This window comes from Scyliorhinus torazame, chromosome 2 (genome assembly GCF_047496885.1).
Source record: "Scyliorhinus torazame isolate Kashiwa2021f chromosome 2, sScyTor2.1, whole genome shotgun sequence".
Lineage (NCBI taxonomy): Eukaryota > Metazoa > Chordata > Chondrichthyes > Carcharhiniformes > Scyliorhinidae > Scyliorhinus > Scyliorhinus torazame.
In genome coordinates, this window is record NC_092708.1 from 10,893,880 (window position 1) to 10,909,794 (window position 15,915).

At 59.8% G+C, this 15,915-nt stretch overlaps 1 protein-coding gene across 4 annotated transcripts in view; it reads right to left on the reverse strand.

The window, feature by feature from the left end:
- tns1b (tensin 1b) overlaps positions 1-10,640 on the reverse strand; it is a 1,628,779-nt gene extending 1,618,139 nt beyond the window's left edge. The window contains exon 1 of one of the 4 annotated variants that reach the window (XM_072468585.1): positions 10,294-10,640. In XM_072468585.1, the coding sequence (XP_072324686.1) occupies positions 10,294-10,380 (87 nt within the window). In that variant the 5' untranslated portion in view covers positions 10,381-10,640. The remainder of the gene's footprint in view (positions 1-10,293) is intronic. The other 3 variants (XM_072468574.1, XM_072468565.1, XM_072468590.1) reach the window with 3 other exon arrangements.
- Between the last annotated feature and the right edge of the window lie 5,275 nt (positions 10,641-15,915).

The following is a 15,915-nucleotide window of genomic DNA, read 5'->3' on the forward strand; positions in this document are numbered from 1 at the left end:
ACGGGCCCTTGCAGCCTCACTAGATGTGGCCGCGCAAAACGCCCGCGCCTACGGCCCCGACCGCGCGGCAGCCCCTTGGGCTCCGTGGACCCCTGTCGCGACAAACCCCCCCCCCCCCACAGGCTTGCGTGGTTCAGACGCCAAGTCGTCCCGGGGGAGCCCGCTGCTATTTCTGCGGCCAGGCGAAACACCCCCGGCAGCGCTGCCCGGCCCGCGCAGCGATTTGCAAGAGCTGCGGGAAAAAGGGCCATTTCGCGGCTGTGTGCCGGTCCCGGGGGGTCGCCGCTGTCCCCGGAGAAGAAGGAGTCCAGCGCATCCCAAACGCTCCCCAAACCCCCAGCGCCCCATGTGCGACCCGCAGGCGACCATTTTGGGTCCTGGCCACCACGAGGGGAGGAGGGGCGCCGCCATCTTGGGACCCCCCAGCCCTGCGCGATGCATGGGGGCGGCCATTTTGTTCACCCCCGCCGCCATCTTGGACGGCAACAATGGACCCCAGCATCGACGGCTCCACGGGGTTCGAGGAAGACGCTGAAGCACTACGACCACATCTGGCCTCAATGACGCTGGACAAGCACGGCCCCGGACGCTCCAGGCGACGACAACAACGGTACTGATCAACGGACACGAGACACCATGCCTGATCGACTCCGGGAGCACAGAAAGCTTCATCCACCCCGACACGGTAAGACGCTGTTTTTTGACCATCCGTCCCAGTGCGCAAAAGATTTCCCTAGCTGCAGGATCCCACTCCGTACAGATCAAAGGGTTCTGCATAGTGACCCTAACGGTGCAAGGGAGGGAGTTTAAAAACTACAGGCTCTACGTCCTTCCCCAACTCTGCGCGCCCACATTACTGGGATTAGATTTCCAGTGCAATCTGCAGAGCCTAACTTTCCAATTCGGCGGCCCAATACCCCCACTCACTATCTGCGGCCTCGCAACCCTCAAGGTTGAGCCCCCATCCTTGTTTGCAAACCTCACCCCGGATTGCAAACCCGTCGCCACTAGGAGCAGACGGTACAGCGCCCAGGACCGGACATTTATTCGGTCCAAAGTCCAGCGGCTACTGAAGGAAGGCGTAATCCAGGCCAGCAATAGTCCCTGGAGAGCACAGGTGGTAGTAGTAAAGACAGGGGAGAAGCAAAGGATGGTCATAGACTATAGCCAGACCATCAACAGGTACACACAGCTAGATGCGTACCCTCTCCCCCGCATATCCGACATGGTCAATCGGATTGCCCAATATAAGGTCTTCTCCACCGTGGACCTCAAGTCCGCCTACCATCAGCTCCCCATCCGCCCAAGTGACCGCAAGTACACAGCCTTCGAGGCAGACGGGCGATTATACCACTTCCTAAGGGTCCCATTTGGCGTCACAAACGGGGTCTCGGTCTTCCAACGGAAGATGGACCGAATGGTTGATCAACACGGGTTGCGGGCCACGTTCCCGTATCTCGACAATGTAACCATCTGCGGCCACGATCAGCAGGACCACGACGCCAATCTCCAAAAATTCCTCCAGACCGCTAAAGCCTTGAACCTCACATACAACGAGGACAAGTGCGTTTTTAGCACAAACCGGCTAGCCATCTTGGGATATGTAGTGCGCAATGGGATAATAGACCCCGACCCCGAACGTATGCGCGCCCTCATGGAATTTCCCCTCCCTCACTGCTCAAAAGCCCTAAAACGCTGCCTGGGGTTCTTTTCATATTACGCCCAGTGGGTCTCCCAGTACGCAGACAAGGCCCGCCCCCTAATACAGACCACGACCTTCCCTCTGTCGACAGAGGCTTGCCAGGCCTTCAGCCGCATCAAAGCGGACATCGCAAAGGCCACGATGCGCGCCATCGACGAGTCCCTCCCCTTCCAGGTCGAGAGCGACGCCTCCGATGTAGCTCTAGCGGCCACCCTCAACCAAGCGGGCAGACCCGTGGCCTTCTTCTCCCAAACCCTCCACGCCTCAGAAATCCGCCACTCCTCAGTGGAAAAGGAAGCCCAAGCCATAGTGGAAGCTGTGCGACATTGGAGGCATTACGTGGCTGGCAGGAGATTCACTCTCCTCACTGACCAACGGTCAGTAGCCTTCATGTTCGATAATGCACAGCGGGGCAAAATTAAAAATGACAAGATCTTAAGGTGGAGGATCGAGCTCTCCACCTTCAACTACAAGATCTTGTACCGTCCCGGAAAGCTGAACGAGCCGTCCGATGCCCTATCCCGCGGCACATGTGCCAACGCACAAATTAACCGTCTCCAAACCCTCCACGAGGACCTCTGCCACCCGGGGGTCACTCGGTTCTACCATTTTATAAAGTCCCGCAACCTCCCCTACTCCGTGGAGGAGGTCCGTACAGTCACAAGGAACTGCCACATCTGCGCAGAGTACAAACCGCATTTTTTCAGGCCGGATAGAGCGCACCTGATCAAGGCTTCCCGTCCCTTTGAACGCCTCAATCTGGATTTCAAAGGGCCCCTCCCCTCCACCGACCGCAACACATACTTCCTGAACGTGGTGGACGAGTACTCCCGTTTCCCCTTCGCCATCCCCTGCCCTGACATGACAGCGGCCACAGTCATTCAAGCCCTTAGCACCATATTCACACTGTTCGGTTGCCCTGCATACGTCCATAGCGACAGGGGGTCCTCCTTCATGAGTGACGAGCTGCGCCAGTTCCTGCTCAGCAAGGGTATAGCCTCGAGCAGGACGACCAGCTACAACCCCCGGGGGAACGGGCAAGTAGAGAGGGAGAACGGCACGGTCTGGAAGACCGTCCTACTGGCCCTACGGTCCAGGGATCTCCCAGTTTCACGGTGGCAGGAGGTCCTCCCGGACGCCCTCCACTCCATCCGGTCGCTACTGTGTACCACCACTAACCAAACGCCTCATGAGCGCCTCCTTGTCTTCCCCAGGAAGTCCTCCTCTGGAACGTCGCTGCCGACCTGGCTGGCGGCCCCAGGACCCATCTTGCTCCGGAAACATGTGCGGGCGCACAAGTCGGACCCGTTGGTCGAGAGGGTTCACCTCCTCCACGCGAACCCGCAGTACGCCTACGTGGAGTACCCCGACGGCCGACAGGACACGGTCTCCCTGCGAGATCTTGCGCCCGCCAGCAACACACACACCCCCTCGACACCAATCACCCCCTCCCTGCCACCGGCGCACCCCGCGACAGCCCCCTTCCCGGGAGGATCGGTCCTCCTCCCAGGTCCGACCAGAAGTGAAGCTGAAGCAGAAACCGTAAAGCTCCCGGAGGCGACAACACTGGAACAAGCACCACCACCACCAGGGCTGAGGCGATCGACAAGGACGACCAGACCGCCCGACCAACTCGTGGCATCGGTGTAACACTAGAATGTTGTGGACTTTAACGAGAATGTTTTTTTTTTCTTTTCCCTCTTACGAATACTGTAAATAGTTCAAAACAAAAAACCCTGTACATAGCCCAGTGTAGGGCACTGTAATGACATGCAAAAGTTTTTTTTCCTCCCAGGACCAGCCTTGTAAACCCCTACCACCATGCGAAGCACCACACCGCCGGGTTCATTTTTAACAAGGGGTGAATGTGGTAGTATGCATTAGGGATCATGTGGGACTGTGAAGCCGTGATGTCATTGGCTGACAGATCCCGGGACCTGGTTGGCTGTTGATCTCTAACTCCGCCCTGAAGGCGGAGTATAAGAATCAGGAATTCTCCCCGCAGCTCCAGTCTGTTGCTGAACTGCGGGGAACGAGTCACGCTTAATAAAGCCTCATCGACTTCACCTCTATTCGTCTCTCGGGAGTCTTTGTGCGCTACATAACTATACTACAGGGAGAGACGAGAGCTGACTGTTACAGACCATGAGGCAGGCCTTTATGTGTGGCTCCCAGATGAGTGAGCCAGAGGCGGAGTCCCCAGGGTTCCAAGCCCGGTCTTAAAGGGGGCATCACCTTACATGATGATAAGGAAGTAACCGTTCATCACACTGACCCCGGCTGTCACTCTCTGACCCCGGCTGTCACACTCTGACCCCGGCTGTCACTCTCTGACCCCGTCTGTCACGATCTGACCCTGGCTGTCACTCTCTGACCCCAGCTATCACTCTCTGACCCCGGCTGTCACTCTGACCCCAGCTGGGCTGTCACTCTCTGACCCCGGCTGTCACACTCTGACACCGGCTGTCACTCTCTGACCCCGTCTGTCACGATCTGACCCTGGCTGTCACTCTCTGACCCCGGCTGTCACTCTCTGACCCCGGCTGTCACTCTGACCCCAGCTGGGCTGTCACTCTCTGACCCCGGCTGTCACTCTCTGACCCCATCTGTCACTCTCTGACCCTGGCTGTCACTCTCTGACCCCGGCTGTCACTCTTTGACCCCGGCTGTCACTCTTTGACCCCGGCTGTCACACTCTGACCCCGGCTGTCACACTCTGACCCCGGCTGTCACTCTCTGACCCCGTCTGCCACGATCTGACCCTGGCTGCCACTCTCTGACCCCGGCTGTCACTCTGACCCCAGCTGGGCTGTCACTCTCTGACCCTGGCTGTCACTCTCTGACCCGGCTGTCACTCTCTGACCCCGTCTGCCACGATCTGACCCTGGCTGTCACTCTCTGACCCGGCTGTCACTCTGACCCCAGCTGGGCTGTCACTCTCTGACCCCGGCTGTCACTCTCTGACCCCGTCTGTCACTCTTTGACCCCGGCTGTCACTCTGACCCCAGCTGGGCTGTCACTCTCTGACCCCGGCTGTCACTCTCTGACCCCATCTGCCACTCTCTGACACCGGCTATCACTCTCTGACACCGTCTGTCACTCTCTGACCCCGGCTGTCACTCTCTGACCCCAGCTGGGCTGTCACTCTCTGACCCCGGCTGTCACTCTCTGACCCCATCTGCCACTCTCTGACACCGGCTATCACTCTCTGACACCGTCTGTCACTCTCTGACCCTGGCTGTCACTCTCTGACCCCGGCTGTCACTCTTTGACCCCGGCTGTCACTCTTTGACCCCAGCTGTCACACTTTGACCCCGGCTGTCACTCTCTGACCCCGTCTGCCACTCTCTGAACCCGGCTGTCACTCTGACCCCAGCTGGGCTGTCACTCTTTGACCCCGGCTGTCACTCTCTGACCCCGTCTGTCACTCTTTGACCCCGGCTGTCACTCTCTGACCCCGGCTGTCACTCTCTGACTCGGCTGTCACTCTGACCCCAGCTGGGCTGTCACTCTTTGACCCCGGCTGTCACTCTCTGACCCCGTCTGTCACTCTTTGACCCCGGCTGTCACTCTCTGACCCCGGCTGTCACTCTGACCCCAGCTGGGCTGTCACTCTCTGACCCCGGCTGTCACTCTCTGACCCCAGCTGGGCTGTCACTCTCTGACCCCGGCTGTCACTCTCTGACCCCGTCTGTCACTCTCTGACACCGGCTATCACTCTCTGACCCCGGTTGTCACTCTCTGACCCCGTCTGTCACTTTTTGACCCCGGCTGTCACTCTCTGACCCCGGCTGTCACTCTGACCCCAGCTGGGCTGTCTCTCTCTGACCCCGGCTGTCACACTCTGACCCCGTCTGTCACTCTCTGACCCCGTCTGTCACTCTCTGACCCTGGCTGTCACTCTCTGACCCCGGCTGTCACTCTCTGACACCGGCTGTCACTCTCTGACCCCGGCTGTCACTCTCTGACCCCGGCTGTCACTCTGTGACCCCGGCTGACACTCTCTGACACAGGCTGTAACTCTCTGACCCCGGCTGTCACTCTCTGACCCCGGCTGCCACTCTGACCCCAGCTGGGCTGTCACTCTCTGACCCCGGCTGTCAATCTCTGACCCCGGCTGTCAATCTCTGACCCCGGCTGACACTCTCTGACCCTGGCTGTCACTCTCTGACCCCGGCTGTCACTCTCTGACACCGGCTGTCACTCTCTGACCCCGGCCGTCACTGTCTGACCCTGGCCGTCACTCTCTGACCCTGGCCGTCACTCTCTGACCTCGGCTGTCACTCTCTGACCCCGGCTGTCACTCTTGACCCCGGCTGTCACTCTCTGACCCTGGCTGTCACTCTCTGAACCCGGCTGACACTCTCTGACCCCGGCTGTCACTCTCTGACACCGGCTGTCACTCTCTCACCCTGGCTGTCTCTCTCTGACCCCGGCTGTCACTCTCTGACCCCGGCTGTCACTCTCTGACCCCGGCTGTCGTTCTCTGACCCCGGCTGTCACTCTCTGACCCCGGCTGTCACTCTCTGACCCCGGCTGTCACTCTCTGGCCACGACTGACACTCTCTGACCCCGGCTGTAACATTCTGACCCCGGCTGTCACTCTCTGACCCCGGCTGTCACTCTCTGACCCCGGCTGTCGTTCTCTGACCCCGGCTGTCACTCTTTGACCCCGGCTGTCACTCTCTGACCCCGACTGTCACTCTCTGACCCCGGCTGTCATTCTCTGACACCGGCTGTCACTCTCTGACCCCGGCTGTCACTCTCTGACCCAGGCTGTCACTCTCTGACCCAGGCTGTCACTCTCTGACCCCGGCTGTCACTCTCTGACCCCGGCTGTCACTCTCTGACCCCGGCTGTCGTTCTCTGACCCCGGCTGTCACTCTCTGACCCCGGCTGACACTCTCTGACCCCGGTTGTAACACTCTGACCCCGGCTTTCACTCTCTGACCCCGGCTGTCACTCTCTGACTCCGGCTGTCACTCTCTGACCCCGACTGTCACTCTCTGACCCCGGCTGTCACTCTCTGACCCCGGCTGTCACTCTCTGACGCAGGCTGTCACTCTCTGACCCCGGCTGTCACTCTCTGACCCCGGCTGTCGTTCTCTGACCCCGGCTGTCGTTCTCTGACCCCGGCTGTCACTCTCTGACCCCGGCTGTCACTCTCTGACCCCGGCTGACACTCTCTGACCCCGGCTGTAGCTCTCTGACCCCGGCTGTCACTCACTGACCCCGGCTGTCACTCTCTGACACCGGCTGTCACTCACTGACCCCGGCTGTCACTCTCTGACCCCGGCTGTCACTCTCTGACCCCGGCTGTCACTCTCTGAACCCGGCCGTCACTGTCTGACCCCGGGTGTCACTCTCTGACCCTGGCTGTCACTCTCTGACCTCGGCTGTCACTCTCTGACCCCGGCTGTCACTCTCTGGCCCCGGCTGTCACTCTTGACCCCGGCTGTCACTCTCTGACCCCGGCTGTCACTCTCTGACCCCGGCTGTTACTCTCTGACCCTGGCTGTCACTCTGTGACCCCGGCTATAACTCTCTGACCCCGGCTGTCACTCTCTGATCCCGTCTGTCACACTCTGACCCCGGCTGTCACGATCTGACCCTGGCTGTCACTCTCTGACCCCGGCTGTCACTCTCTGACCCTGGCTGTCACTCTGACCCCAGCTGGGCTGTCACTCTCTGACCCCGGCTGTCACTCTCTGGCCCCGTCTGTCACTCTCTGACCCCGGCTGTCACTCTCTGACCCCGGCAGTCACTCACTGACCCCGGCTGTCACTCTGTGACCCCGGTTGTCACTCTCTGACCCCGGCTGTCACTCACTGACCCCGGCTGTCACTCTGTGACCCCGGCTGTCACTCTCTGACCCCGGCGGTCACACTCTGACCCCGGCTGTCACTCCCTGACCCCGGCTGTCACTCCCTGATCCCGGCTGTCACTCTCTGACCCCGGCTGTCACTCTCTGACCCCGGCTGTCAGTCTCTGACCCCGGCTGTCACTCTCTGACCCCGGCTGTCACTCTCTGACCCAGGCTGTCACTCTCTGACCCCGGCTTTCACTCACTGACCCCGGCTGTCACTCTGTGACCCCGGCTGTCACTCTCTGACCCTGGCTGTAACTCTCTGTCCCTGGCTGTAACTCTCTGACCCTGGCTGTCACTCTCTGACACCGGCTGTCACTCCCTGACCCCGGCTGTCACTCCCTGACCCCGGCTGTCACTCTCTGGCCCCGTCTGTCACTCTCTGACCCCGGCTGTCACTCTCTAACCCCAGCTGTCACTCACTGACCCCGGCTGTCACTCTGTGACCCCGGTTGTCACTCTCTGACCCCGGCTGTCACTCACTGACCCCGGCTGTCACTCTGTGACCCCGGCTGTCACTCTCTGACCCCGGCGGTCACACTCTGACCCCGGCTGTCACTCCCTGACCCCGGCTGTCACTCCCTGATCCCGGCTGTCACTCTCTGACCCCGGCTGTCACTCTCTGACCCCGGCTGTCAGTCTCTGACCCCGGCTGTCACTCTCTGACCCCGGCTGTCACTCTCTGACCCAGGCTGTCACTCTCTGACCCCGGCTGTCACTCTCTGACACCGGCTGTCACTCTCTGACCCCGGCTGTCACTCTCTGACCCCGGCTGTCACTCCGTGACCCCGGCTCTCACTCCCTGACCCCGGGTGTCACTCCCTGACCCCGGCTGTCACTCTCTGACCCCGGCTGTCACTCTCTGACACCGGCTGTCGCTCTCTGACCCCGGCTGTCACTCTCTGACCCCGGCTGTCACTCTCTGACCCCGGCTGTCATTCACTGACCCCGGCTGTCACTCTGTGACCCCGGCTGTCACTCTCTGACCCCGGCGGTCACACTCTGACCCCGGCTGTCACTCTCTGATCCCGGCTGTCACTCTCTGACCCCGGCTGTCACTCCCTGACCCCGGGTGTCACTCTCTGACCCCGGCTGTCACTCTCTGACCCCGGCTGTCACTCTCTGACCCCGGCTGTCACTCTCTGACCCCGGCTGTCGCTCTCTGACCCCGGCTGTCGCTCTCTGACCCCGGCTTTCACTCACTGACCCCGGCTTTCACTCACTGACCCCGGCTGTCACTCTCTGACCCTGGCTGTAACTCTCTGTCCCTGGCTGTAACTCTCTGACCCTGGCTGTCACTCTCTGACACCGGCTGTCACTCCCTGACCCCGGCTGTCACTCCCTGACCCCGGCTGTCACTCACTGACCCCGGCTGTCACTCTCTGACCCCGGCTGTCACTCTCTGACCCCGGCTGTCACCTTCTGACCCCGGCTGTCAATCTCTGAACCCGGCTGTCACTCACTGACCCCGGCTGTCACTCTCTGACCCCGCCGGTCACACTCTGACTCCGGCTGTCACTCTCTGACCCCGGCTGTCACTCACTGACCCCGGCTGTCACTCTCTGACCCTGGCTGTCACTCTCTGACCCCGGCTGACACTCGCTGACCCCGGCTGTCACTCCCTGACCCCGGCTGTCACTCCCTGACCCCGGCTGTCAATCTCTGAACCCGGCTGTCACTCACTGACCCCGGCTGTCACTCTCTGACACCGCCGGTCACACTCTGACTCCGGCTGTCACTCTCTGACCCCGGCTGTCACTCTCTGACCCCGGCTGTCACTCTCTGACCCCGGCTGTCACTCCCTGACCCCGGCTGTCACTCTCTGACCCCGGCTGTCACTCCCTGACCCCGGCTGTCTCTCTCTGACCCTGGCTGTCACTTCCTTACCCCGGGTGTTACTCTCTGACCCCGGCTGTAACTCTCTGACCCCGGCTGTCTCTCTCTGACCCTGGCTGTCGCTCTCTGACCCCGGCTGTCGCTCTCTGACCCCGGCTGTAACTCTCTGACCCCGGCTGTCACTCTCTGACCCCGGCTGTCACTCTCTGACCCCGGCTGTCACTCTGTGACCCCGGCTGTCACTCTGTGACCCCGGCTGTCACTCTCTGACCCCGGCTGTCGCTCTCTGACCCCGGCTGTAACTCTCTGACCCCGGCTGTCACTCTCTGACCCCGGCTGTCACTCTCTGACCCCGGCTGTCACTCTGTGACCCCGGCTGTCACTCTGTGACCCCGGCTGTCACTCTCTGACCCCGGCTGTCACTCTCTGACCCCGGCTGACACTCTGTGACCCCGGCTGTCACTCTCTGACCCCGGCTGACACTCTCTGACCCCGGCTGTCACTCTGACCCCGGCTGTCACTTTCTGACCCCGGCTGTCACTCACTGACCCCGGCTGTCACTCTCTGATCCCGGCTGTCACTCTCTGACCCCGGCTGTCACTCTCTGACCCCGGCTGTCACTCACTGACCCCGGCTGTCACTCTCTGACCCCGGCTGTCACTCTCTGACCCCGGTTGTCATTCTCTGACCCCGGCTGTCACTCTCTGACCCCGGCTGTCACTCTCTGACCCCGGCTGTCACTCTCTGACCCCGGCTGTCACTCTCTGACCCTGGCTGTAGGCTGGGTGAATGGTGAATTTGCTGTCACTCTCTGACCCCGGCTGACACTCTCTGACCCCGGCTGCAGGCTGGGTGAATGGTGAATTCGCTGTCACTCTCACTGCCTTACCTGTCTCCAGATGCACAGTCTGACGGGGATGATGCAGGATAAGAAGTACTTGCCCCAGGTGAGCAAGGAGCCCAAACACCAACTCATTCCGGACAATCTCTCCTCGACACAAATGAATGAGTAGAGATGGCGGTTCCCCCAGCACAGCAGCAGACACCGGGTGAACAGATGTGTCCTCTCCTGTCTGCACTCTCTGTCTGCCTCTCGGCGCCTGCTCTGCTCCTCATCGCAGCTGCCAGTATTACCGCTCTGTGAGAGTTAGTGATGGGAGAAGAGCAGCATCTCTTCCTGGGAGGCTGTGATTGACTGGGAAGAGGCAGCCCTGGATTCTCTCTCCCTTCTGGAGGCTTCCTGCCGCATCAGTCAGGACTGAAGCCCGTTTGAGTCGAGAGCAGCCTTAATACTGGCTGCTGCTGCTCGCAGCTCCTCTTGGCAGGAGAGTGTGTCAGGCTCACAGGTATCGATTTAAAATCAGCAGCGATTTAACAGCCACTCAGCTGCCTGCAGTTTCTGCTGCTGAGGATGGCTCGCATTCGAACTTACAAGAAATATTCGCAAGAAGTGGAGTTTCTGAAGAAGAGAGCATGCTTCCCTCCCTGGCCAAGGTCAGTGTGTGTGAGCTCCCCATTCCTGCTGAGGCAACAGATCTCTCCCCAGGAGCATGTCAGCAATTGGCCTCAGGGCCACTGGGTGAGGAAGGAAAGGGGGATTGGAATCGGCCAGGGATCCTGCTCCTGATCACTGTCCAGTGTGTCTGTGTGGATATCTATGTGTGTGTGGGTGTGTGTGTGTGTGAGGGTGCATGTGTGTGTGTGTGTGTGAGGGTGCGTGTGTGTGTGTGAGGGTGCGTGTGTGAGGGTGCGTGTATGAGGGTGCGTGTGTGAGGGTGTGTGTGTGAGGGTGAGTGTGTGAGGGTGTGTGTGTGAGGGTGTGTGTGTGTGTGAGGGTGTGTGTGTGTGTGAGGGTGCGTGTGTGTGTGAGGGTGCGTGTGTGTGAGGGTGCGTGTGTGAGGGTGCGTGTGTGAGGGAGCGTGTGTGAGGGTGTGAGGGTGCGTGTGTGAGGGTGTGTGTGTGAGTGTGTGTGAGGGTGAGTGTGTGAGGGTGAGTGTGTGAGGGTGTGTGTGAGGGAGTGTGTGTGAGGGTGTGTGTGTGAGTGTGTGTGTGTGAGTGTGTGTGAGACGGAGTGTGTGTGAGGGTGAGTGTGTGAGGGTGTGTGTGAGGGAGTGTGTGTGAGGGTGTGTGTGTGAGGGTGTGTGTGTGAGGGTGTCTGTGAGGGAGTGTGTGTGAGGGTGTGTGTGTGAGTGTGTGTGAGACGGAGTGTGTGTGAGGGTGAGTGTGTGAGGGTGTGTGTGAGGGAGTGTGTGTGAGGGTGTGTGTGTGTGAGACGGAGTGTGTGTGAGGGTGAGTGTGTGAGGGTGTGTGTGAGGGAGTGTGTGTGAGGGTGTGTGTGTGAGGGTGTGTGTGTGTGTGTGAGTGTGAGGGTGTGTGTGTGAGGGTGCGTGTGTGTGTGTGAGGGTGTGTGTGTGTGTGAGGGTGTGTGTGTGAGGGTGTGTGTGTGAGTGTGTGTGAGACGGAGTGTGTGTGAGGGTGAGTGTGTGAGGGTGTGTGTGAGGGTGTGTGTGTGAGGGTGTGTGAGACGGAGTGTGTGTGAGGGTGAGTGTGTGAGGGAGTGTGTGTGAGGGTGTGTGTGTGTGTGTGAGTGTGTGTGAGTCGGAGTGTGTGTGAGGGTGAGTGTGTGAGGGTGTGTGTGAGGGTGTGTGTGTGAGGGTGTGTGTGTGAGGGTGTGTGTGAGGGAGTGTGTGTGAGGGTGTGTGTGTGAGTGTGTGTGAGACGGAGTGTGTGTGAGGGTGAGTGTGTGAGGGAGTGTGTGTGAGGGAGTGTGTGTGAGGGTGTGTGTGTGAGTGTGTGTGAGACGGAGTGTGTGTGAGGGTGAGTGTGTGAGGGTGTGTGTGAGGGAGTGTGTGTGAGGGTGTGTGTGTGAGGGTGTGTCTGTGTGTGTGAGTGTGAGGGTGTGTGTGTGAGGGTGCGTGTGTGTGTGTGAGGGTGTGTGTGTGTGTGAGGGTGTGTGTGTGAGTGTGTGTGAGACGGAGTGTGTGTGAGGGTGAGTGTGTGAGGGTGTGTGTGAGGGTGTGTGTGTGAGGGTGTGTGAGACGGAGTGTGTGTGAGGGTGAGTGTGTGAGGGTGTGTGTGAGGGAGTGTGTGTGAGGGTGTGTGTGTGAGTGTGTGTGAGATGGAGTGTGTGTGAGGGTGAGTGTGTGAGGGTGTGTGTGAGGGTGTGTGTGTGAGGGTGTGTGTGTGAGGGTGTGTGTGTGTGTGAGTGTGAGGGTGTGTGAGTGTGTGTGTGAGGGTGCGTGTGTGTGTGTGAGGGTGTGTGTGTGTGTGAGGGTGTGTGTGTGTGTGAGGGTGTGTGTGAGGGTGCGAGTGTGTGTGAGGGTGCGTGTGTGTGAGGGTGCGTGTGTGTGTGTGAGGGTGTGTGTGTGTGCGAGGGTGTGTGTGAGGGTGTGTGTGTGAGGGTGCGTGTGTGTGAGGGTGCGTGTGTGTGTGTGAGGGTGTGTGTGTGTGTGTGAGGGTGCGTGTGTGTGTGTGAGGGTGCGTGTGTGTGAGGGTGTGTGTGTGTGAGGGTGCGTGTGTGTGAGGGTGCGTGTGTGTGAGTGTGCGTGTGTGAGGGTGTGTGTGTGAGGGTGTGTGTGTGTGTGAGGGGGTGTGTGTGTGTGTGAGGGTGCGTGTGTGTGAGGGTGCGTGTGTGTGTGAGGGTGTGTGTGTGTGTGTGAGGGTGCGTGTGTATGAGGGTGCGTGTGTGTGAGGGTGTGTATGTGAGGGGGTGTGTGTGAGGGTGTGTGTGTGAGGGTGTGTATGTGAGGGTGTGTGTGTGAGGGTGTGTATGTGAGGGTGTGTGTGTGAGGGTGTGTGTGTGAGGGTGTGTGTGTGTGTGAGGGTGCGTGTGTGTTTGAGTGTGTGTGTGTGTGTGTGAGGGTGCGTGTGTGTGAGGGTGCGTGTGTGAGGGTGCGTGTGTGAGGGTGCGTGTGTGAGGGTGCGTGTGTGTGAGGATGCGTGTGTGTGTGTGAGGGTGTGTGTGTGTGTGAGGGTGTGTGTGAGGGTGTGTGTGTGAGGGTGCGTGTGTGTGAGGGTGCGTGTGTGTGAGGGTGTGTGTGTGTGAGGGTGTGTGTGTGTGAGGGTGCGTGTGTGTGAGTGTGCGTGTGTGAGGGTGTGTGTGTGAGGGTGTGTGTGTGTGTGAGGGGGTGTGTGTGTGTGTGAGGGTGCGTGTGTGTGAGGGTGCGTGTGTGTGTGAGGGTGTGTGTGTGTGTGTGAGGGTGCGTGTGTGTGAGGGTGCGTGTGTGTGAGGGTGTGTATGTGAGGGGGTGTGTGTGAGGGTGTGTGTGTGAGGGTGTGTATGTGAGGGTGTGTGTGTGAGGGTGTGTATGTGAGGGTGTGTGTGTGAGGGTGTGTGTGTGTGTGTGAGGGTGCGTGTGTGTTTGAGTGTGTGTGTGTGTGTGTGAGGGTGCGTGTGTGTGAGGGTGCGTGTGTGAGGGTGCGTGTGTGAGGGTGCGTGTGTGAGGGTGCGTGTGTGAGGGTGCGTGAGGGTGCGTGTGTGTGAGGGTGCATGTGTGTGGGTGCGTGTGTGTGTGAGGGTGAGTGTGTGAGGGAGTGTGTGTGAGGGAGTGTGTGTGAGGGAGTGTGTGTGAGGGTGTGTGTGTGAGGGTGTGTGAGACGGAGTGTGTGTGAGGGTGAGTGTGTGAGGGAGTGTGTGTGAGGGTGTGTGTGAGGGTGCGTGTGTGTGTGAGGGTGCGTGTGTGTGAGGGTGCGTGTGTGTGGGTGCGTGTGTGTGTGAGGGTGCGTGCGTGTGTGTGTGAGGGTGTGTGTGTGTGTGTTAGGGTGCGTGTGTGTGAGGGTGTGTGTGTGAGGGTGCGTGTGTGTGAGGGTGTGTGTGTGAGGGTGTGTGTGTGAGGGTGTGTGAGACGGAGTGTGTGTGAGGGTGAGTGTGTGAGGGTGTGTGTGAGGGAGTGTGTGTGAGGGTGTGTGTGTGAGGGTGCGTGTGTGTGTGAGGGTGCGTGTGTGTGAGGGTGCATGTGTGTGGGTGCGTGTGTGTGTGAGGGTGCGTGTGTGTGTGAGGGTGTGTGTGTGTGTGTGAGGGTGTGTGTGTGTGTGTGAGGGTGCGTGTGTGTGAGGGTGCGTGTGTGTGTGTGAGGGTGTGTGTGTGTGTGAGGGTGTGTGTGTGTGTGTGTGGGTGCGTGTGTGTGAGGGTGCGTGTGTGTGTGAGGGTGTGTGTGTGTGAGGGTGTGTGTGTGTGAGGGTGCGTGTGTGTGAGGGTGCGTGTGTGTGTGAGTGTGTGTGTGTGTGAGGGTGCGTGTGTGTGTGTGAGGGTGTGTGTGTGTGTGAGGGTGCGTGTGTGTGTGTGAGTGTGTGTGTGTGTGTGTGAGGGTGTGTGTGTGTGTGTGTGAGGGTGCTTGTGTGTGAGGGTGCGTGTGTGTGTGAGGGTGCGTGTGTGTGAGGGTGCGTGTGTGTGTGTGAGGGTGTTTGTGTGTGTGAGGGTGCGTGTGTGTGAGGGTGTGTGTGTCTGAGGGTGCGTGTGTGTGAGGGTGCGTGTGAGGGTGTGCGTGTGTGTGCGAGGGTGTGTGTGTGAGGGTGCGTGTGTGAGGGTGTGTGTGTGCGAGGGTGTGTGTGCGAGGGTGTGTGTGTGAGGGTGCGTGTGTGACGGTGAGGGTGTGTGAGACGGAGTGTGTGTGAGGGTGCGTGTGTGAGGGTATGTGTGTGAGGGTGTGTGTGTGAGGGTGTGTGTGTGAGGGTGTGTGTGAGGGAGTGTGTGTGAGGGAGTGTGTGAGGGTGCATGTGTGTGAGGGTGCGTGTGTGAGGGTGTGTGTGTGTGTGTGAGGGTGCGTGTGTGTGTGAAGGTGTGTGTGTGAGGGTGCGTGTGTGAGGGTGTGTGTGTGTGTGTGAGGGTGCGTGTGTGTGCGAGGGTGTGTGTGTGAGGGTGTGTGTGTGAGGGTGTGTGTGTGAGTGTGTGTGAGATGGAGTGTGTGTGAGGGTGAGTGTGTGTGTGAGGGTATGTGTGTGAGGGTGTGTGTGTGAGGGTGTGTGTGTGAGTGTGTGTGAGGGTGAGTGTGTGAGGGTGAGTGTGTGAGGGTGTGTGTGAGGGTGTGTGTGTGTGAGGGTGTGTGTGTGTGAGGGTGTGTGTGTGTGAGGGTGCGTGTGTGAGGGTGCGTGTGTGTGAGGGTGCGTGTGTGAGGGTGTGTGTGTGTGTGTGAGGGTGCGTGTGTGTGTGAGGGTGTGTGTGTGAGGGTGTGTGTGTGAGGGTGTGTGTGTGAGTGTGTGTGAGGGTGAGTGTGTGAGGGTGTGTGTGAGGGAGTGTGTGTGAGGGAGTGTGTGTGAGGGAGTGTGTGTGAGGGTGTGTGTGTGAGTGTGTGTGTGAGTGTGTGTGAGATGGAGTGTGTGTGAGGGTGAGTGTGTGAGGGTGTGTGTGTGAGGGAGTGTGTGTGAGGGTGTGTGTGTGAGGGTGTGTGTGAGGGTGTGTGTGTGAGGGTGTGTGTGTGAGTGTGTGAATGAGGGTGTGTGTGTGAGGGTGTGTGTGTGAGGGTGTGAGTGTGAGGGTGTGTATGTGAGGGTATGTGTGTGAGGGTGTGTGTGT